The sequence below is a fragment of the Sesamum indicum genome, linkage group LG5 (assembly GCF_026168435.1).
Source record: "Sesamum indicum cultivar Baizhima isolate 11 linkage group LG5, ASM2616843v1, whole genome shotgun sequence".
NCBI classification, from domain to species: Eukaryota; Viridiplantae; Streptophyta; class Magnoliopsida; order Lamiales; family Pedaliaceae; genus Sesamum; species Sesamum indicum.
In genome coordinates this window covers 17,080,694-17,087,283 of record NC_142661.1, presented here as the reverse complement: position 1 = coordinate 17,087,283, position 6,590 = coordinate 17,080,694, and the positions used below count along the sequence as shown (strand labels likewise).

At 38.6% G+C, this 6,590-nt stretch overlaps 1 protein-coding gene across 2 annotated transcripts; it reads left to right on the top strand.

Moving 5' to 3' along the window:
- Positions 1-1,556: 1,556 nt before the first annotated feature.
- LOC105161960 (sucrose synthase) lies at positions 1,557-5,869 on the top strand. 2 transcript variants are annotated; one of them, XM_011079844.3, is made up of 14 exons: positions 1,557-1,716; positions 2,186-2,330; positions 2,457-2,583; positions 2,664-2,815; positions 2,901-3,093; positions 3,199-3,534; positions 3,617-3,712; positions 3,801-3,974; positions 4,055-4,171; positions 4,261-4,427; positions 4,508-4,732; positions 4,813-5,376; positions 5,455-5,593; positions 5,704-5,869. In XM_011079844.3, the coding sequence occupies exons 2-14, from the start codon at positions 2,233-2,235 to the stop codon at positions 5,731-5,733; spliced, it is 2,418 nt and encodes an 805-aa protein (XP_011078146.1). In that variant the 5' UTR covers positions 1,557-1,716; positions 2,186-2,232; the 3' UTR covers positions 5,734-5,869. The 2 variants fall into 2 exon arrangements, with proteins under 2 accessions (XP_011078146.1, XP_011078147.1); XM_011079845.3 differs by lacking the exon at positions 1,557-1,716 and adding an exon at positions 1,758-1,896.
- The last annotated feature ends 721 nt before the right edge of the window (positions 5,870-6,590 follow it).

The window sequence follows — 6,590 nt, the reverse complement described above, 5'->3', positions numbered from 1 at the left end:
ATAAAATCGATTTTTACTACGAGTATCATGTAATCATATCAGACTCAGGGGTGTCTGCAAGTATTTAAAATATAATACTTTTATAGCTTGTGCTTTTGAATTTAAGTCAAAATTTATAAGTAGCTCTCTATCATTTTTTGTAATTTTTTTTGCTTACATAAGCATTTTTCATCCAATTTTTAACGGGAGTGGATCAGATATAAACCCATAATTTTTTTTAAAGGAGTGTAATTATAGTTTCAATTTTTTTTTAAAAAAGATATAATTTAATTTTGTAGAGGGATATAAGTGTAACTGGCCTTAATTTGAAAACACGTTTTTTGGGATAATTACATTTACACCACTCACCTATTGTCTTTTTACACAAACCACCCCTGCCTTTTGAAAAATTACAGAAACCACCCGTGATAGCCTTTTAAACCAAAAAATGTTCCTATTAATTAGGTCAACCTTTAAAATAATTTTTCAAGAACAGAAATGCCCTTAGAGGTGTTCATGTAATCATCAATATTTATGAAAAATGAGTAATATGACCACATATAATTTTTTTTATTATTTGTACCAATTTATAATTTAAATATAAATTATTATATTTTTTTTATTGAATCTCTAAATAAAATTTCACCTTTTAATAATTAAAATATTAAATTATTTAATATTATTTTGACTCCTTCTATTTGATAAAAAAAAAATACCTCTAAGGGCATTTATACCCTTAAAAAGTTAATTTAAAAGTTAACCTAGTCAACATGGCATTTTTAAATTTTAAAGACTGTGAGGGGTAGTTTCTATAATTTTTGAAAAGACAAAAATAATTTTTATAAAAAGATAATAAATAAAGAGTGTAAATGTAATTATTATTTTATTTTATTTTATTCTTTTGGCAGGTTGAGGGTGGGTTAGACTTTATCCATATGTAGTAACAAAGATGCCCTTTCTGTCAAAGCCAACTTAGGCGCCAAGACCAACGGGCATCATCATCATCATCAAGAATAAAAAAGAAAGAGAACAACAGTAAGGTAACCTTGGAAAGTTCTGACAACACTTGTACTAAATGCCGTCCGTACACGTGCACCTCTCATCCCATACATCAACTCGTAATCAACGGGAGGAAAAAAGAGAAATTCTTTGTTCTTCCGACGTAAAAAGTCAGTGACGATTATATTATATATGCACCCCACCAACACAAGTCGCCATCGCACACACAGTATACTATAATATTGTAATAGAATGGCGAAGAAGAAAAAGGGAAAGTGGATAGAAATCATGATCAAGAACAAACAAATGCCCGAATGGGGTCCACTCGATTGGCTGAATACCAACTCAAGAAATAACAGGTGTTGGATTATGATCGTAATCACTAATCAACAGTATTGGATTTTACATTTAACAAACAAAATGCTAATAAAGAAAGATTCACTTTCACGATTTCCAGAGGGCCCGCCACCAGTTTTTTTTTCTTACTGTTCCACCAGAAACCATTGAAATTAACGGTTTACTTACATACTGTGTGGATTGTTTTAAGAATGATTTTTAACCCTCTACTGTTCGTTGATTCTTGGGTATATATAGGGGGAGTGATGGGCTTCATTCTCCATCATCAGCTCGTTCGTTTTTGCTCTTCAACAGTGTCCCTTTTGTTTGTTTTGCTCTTTTTCATCCCATTGGTTCGGTGGGATTGAGCTTTCATTGGTTCTTTTTTGCTGTCTGTTTAAGGTAGTGAAATAAAACAAAAGTCCCATGTTTGTTTTTCTTTACTTGAGGTTTTCTGGGCTTGTGACTTTTGTCTGCTGGTGTTTGTTCTTGATTTCTTCTGCTAATGGAGGAAACGGGGTTTCCCATTTTCTCCGATTTGTTTAGATCTGATCAATGGGTTTAACATTCTTGAGCACTAACGTTGGTCTCTTGCTGCATTCTTACAAGAATTTGATTTGATGCAGCCATGTGAAATAATCATGTTTTGCACGCGAATACTTGCTTATCCCATTTCGTATGATGTCTAATAATTGTCATTACGATGATAAATTCAATAATAGTACGTTGTGGCCCTGCTAGAAGTTTCTAGGAATTTTAGATTAGGGTGGTTCATTCATTAAACTCTGGCCCATTTCCTCCTTATCACGCTATTTTTCTTCGTATAAATATGCGTTTCCTGAATTTTTTCTAACTATCAATTGTCTTACAGTTGAAACTCTTGCAAGAATCTGTTTAACTGATCATCAGTAACCTGCAATGGCTGATCCTGTTCTGACTCGAGTCCACAGCCTCCGCGAGCGCTTGGATGCCACTCTTGCTGCTCATCGTAACGAGATACTGTTGTTTCTGTCGAGGTGAAATGGTTAATGAAGTCTTAATTTACTGTTTTTACTTTGTTTTGTTTCATGGGGTTTTACAGATGATCTTTGATTGATCAGTTGATTGAAATGTTTTGCTTAACGGATATACTATTCTTGCAGGATCGAAGGCCATGGAAAAGGGATTCTGAAACCTCATCAGCTTCTGTCTGAATTCGAAGCAATCTGCGAAGCTGACAAGGAAAAACTGCAGGATCATGCCTTCAAAGAAGTCCTCAAGAGCACACAGGTAAAATTCAGACCATCCCCTGTTTTCTTGTTTCCATCCCTTACTGTCTTTTTGACTGTCAATGTAACTTGCGGTTGTAGGAAGCAATTGTGTTGCCTCCTTGGGTCGCGCTTGCGATTCGGCTGAGGCCGGGTGTTTGGGAATACGTACGAGTCAATGTTAATGCATTAGTTGTCGAGGAAGTGTCCGTGTCCCAATACCTGCAGTTTAAGGAAGAGCTTGTCAATGGAACGTAAGCTTCTTGATTCATGGATTATTATCTTGTTTGTACTATGAATAATCCCTGTCCTGATCTGATTGTCTTGTTTGAACACCAGCTCCAATGACAACTTCGTTCTTGAATTGGATTTTGAACCATTCACCTCCTCGTTTCCCAAGCCGACTCTCACCAAGTCGATTGGTAATGGAGTCGAGTTTCTCAACAGACATCTCTCGGCAAAAATGTTTCATGATAGGGATAGCATGACCCCTCTTCTTGATTTCCTCCGAATGCATCATTACAAGGGCAAGGTGAATTTGATTCCGATAATTAAGAGAAGACAACATAATAATCCCCGGTATATTGGCAGACAACATTTTGTACTAAATTCGGTTGTTTGATTTTTGTCCTTGCAGACGATGATGCTGAATGACAGAATTCGGAACCTTAATTCTCTGCAAGGTGTGCTGCGGAAGGCAGAGGAGTATCTCTCAACCCTTCCACCGGAGACCCCATATGAAGATTTCGAGCACAAGTTCCAGGAGATTGGCCTGGAGAGAGGATGGGGTGATAAAGCAGAGCGAGTGTCGGAGATGATCTCCATGCTCCTCGACCTTCTCGAAGCTCCAGATTCTTGCACACTAGAGAAATTCCTTGGAAGAATTCCGATGGTTTTCAACGTTGTCATTCTGTCCCCCCACGGTTACTTTGCTCAAGAAAACGTCTTAGGTTATCCGGACACCGGTGGCCAGGTATGGACAAAGATCCCGATTTACATCCCAGTAGGAATTTAGTTCTTCAGATGCTCATGAGCATTCCTGTCTTATGTTTCAGGTTGTCTACATTTTGGATCAAGTTCCCGCCTTGGAGCGTGAAATGCTCAAACGTATTAAGGAGCAAGGCCTTGATATCAAGCCGCGCATTCTCATTGTTAGTTCCCCGGTGCAATTTTAAATGATGCTGGATTTCACTTTTGTCTTTTCGTTTTTCTAAGGCTCGATGTTGTTGCTGTGTACAGGTGACTCGGTTGCTCCCGGATGCAGTTGGAACCACTTGCGGTCAGCGGCTAGAGAAAGTCTTTGGGACCGAGCACTCCCACATAATACGTGTCCCGTTTAGAACTGAGAAGGGAATTGTCCGAAAATGGATCTCTCGTTTTGAGGTTTGGCCTTACATGGAAACATTCACTGAGGTGAGACGGTTGTTTCGTCCTTACATCACTGCTTATATGTTCATTGATGAATGCTAAAATAGAGTTAAACTGTTTTGTAGGATGTCGCCAAAGAGATTACTGCAGAACTGCAGGCCAAGCCAGATTTGATCATCGGCAACTACAGTGAGGGTAATCTTGCAGCCTCCTTGCTGGCTCACAAGTTAGGTGTGACACAGGTATTATTAGCTACATGTGGTCTCAGAATTAATGTTTTCTCATTCACTGTCCGCAGACTAATTTTTGCTCTTGTATGTTTCTTTCGCAGTGTACCATTGCTCATGCATTGGAGAAAACTAAATATCCTGATTCAGACATTTACTGGAAAAAATTCGATGATAAGTATCACTTCTCGTGCCAGTTTACTGCTGATCTATATGCGATGAATCATACCGACTTTATCATTACCAGCACATTCCAAGAGATTGCTGGAAGGTTTGCATTTTATACCTCATAAAAAATCTCTAACATAATGTTTGTGTGTACCTAATCTTTGTTTCTTCGCATGTTTTCAGCAAGGACACAGTCGGACAATACGAGAGCCACATGGCGTTCACAATGCCTGGTCTATACCGAGTTGTCCATGGCATCAACGTCTTCGACCCGAAATTCAACATTGTCTCTCCGGGAGCTGATATGAACCTCTACTTCCCGTATACGGAGAAGGAAAAGAGACTCACATCATACCACCCTGAAATCGAGGAGCTTCTGTTTAGCGATGTTGAGAATGAGGAACATCTGTAAGCTACCGTCCTTATGCAGTACTAGCTGATGTTTCTTTGTCATATGATGGTAAATCCTAAGAAGTTGAATTTGATAGATGTGTGCTGAAAGACAAGAAGAAGCCGATCTTATTCACCATGGCGAGGTTGGACCGTGTCAAGAACTTAACGGGACTTGTCGAACTATACGCCAAGAATCCAAAACTGAGGGAACTGGTTAACCTTGTTGTGGTCGGAGGCGACAGGAGAAAAGAGTCGAAAGACTTGGAAGAACAAGCCGAGATGAAAAAAATGTACAGCCTCATTGAAACCTACAACCTGAATGGCCAATTCAGATGGATTTCTTCCCAAATGAACCGTGTGAGAAATGGTGAACTCTACCGTTACATTGCCGACATGAAAGGGGCGTTCGTGCAACCAGCATTCTACGAGGCCTTCGGGCTGACCGTCGTCGAGGCCATGACTTGTGGCCTGCCTACATTCGCCACAGTCCATGGCGGTCCAGCCGAGATCATCGTCCATGGAAAGTCGGGCTTCCACATCGATCCCTACAATGGGGAACAGGTTGCTGAGACTCTGGTTAACTTCTTTGAGAAGTGCAAGAAGGACCCTTCTCACTGGGAGACGATCTCGGCAGGCGGGCTCAAGCGTATCATGGAGAAGTAAGCTAGAATCATGTTCTTCATCATGCAATTGATCATTGAAGTCAAAACTGATCCCTTCATTGCTTGCTTCTCTAGGTATACATGGCAGATTTACTCGGACAGGCTACTGACGCTGGCCGGAGTTTATGGTTTCTGGAAGTACGTGTCCAAGCTCGACCGTCTCGAGATCAGACGATACCTTGAAATGTTCTACGCGCTCAAATACCGCAAATTGGTAAGAGTATTGTGTTGTGCTTGTGTGCCTTGACTATGAATATGATGAGAAGTTTTTGGTTGGAAATGTAAAAATGTTGATGGAGAAGTGTTTGTTTGTTGTTGTCTCAGGCTGAAGCTGTTCCACTGGCTGCTGAGTGAATGAAGATTATGTTCTGTTGCTCTTCATGACTTTGAATTGAGTGTGTCTGAGGGCTTTGGACCCATACAATTGATACTATGTTGTTGTTTCTTCTGAAAATCATTGTAATAAAGATCAAAATTTGAGTTTTTGCTCTTTCCTTTGTTGTTCTTATATCTGACATAAGGGATAAAGGCTTGTCATATGTACGCCTGTCCTAATTTTTTTTTTTATCTGAAATAGGTCTGATTGAACCAAATCAATCACACAATAAGTGATACATTTGTCATGTAATTGATAATTTTTTCTGAATTATACACCAATCACACAATAAATATATTACATTTGTTTCAGATCTGACCATACCCGATTCGGGTTAGAGTTTCCTGACCTATCAATGGATCTCACTCTCAAAATACAATACAGATTGCAGTGCTTGCTGATATATGTACGATATGAATTAAAAGGCTCATGAGAGATTTATGTAGTTAAGTTTAATTAAGGATTTGAAAAACAATAAGATAAGTAAATGTTTAATATTATAATAATAAGCAACCATATTTAAATACTTATAATATTTTATTTAGATGAAATCTCAGCCCAGACACGTGTTGTCTACCCCCTTCATCCTGGGATTCTACTGAATCTGGGCCGTGCCCCCTTGGGCCTAATCTAGGCAGATCCATTGGGCCTATCAGAAAATGACTCTTGGGCCCATGTGCTAATAGCCCACATCAGTACCATTAATAATAATTCGTTCACAATTTTTTTCAGTAATAAAAACATAAAAATCATTATTATAGCAAGATTAATATTATTGTTATTCAAGATATATATTTAGTGTAAATTTTAATATTTTCAATTCCTAATACCATCT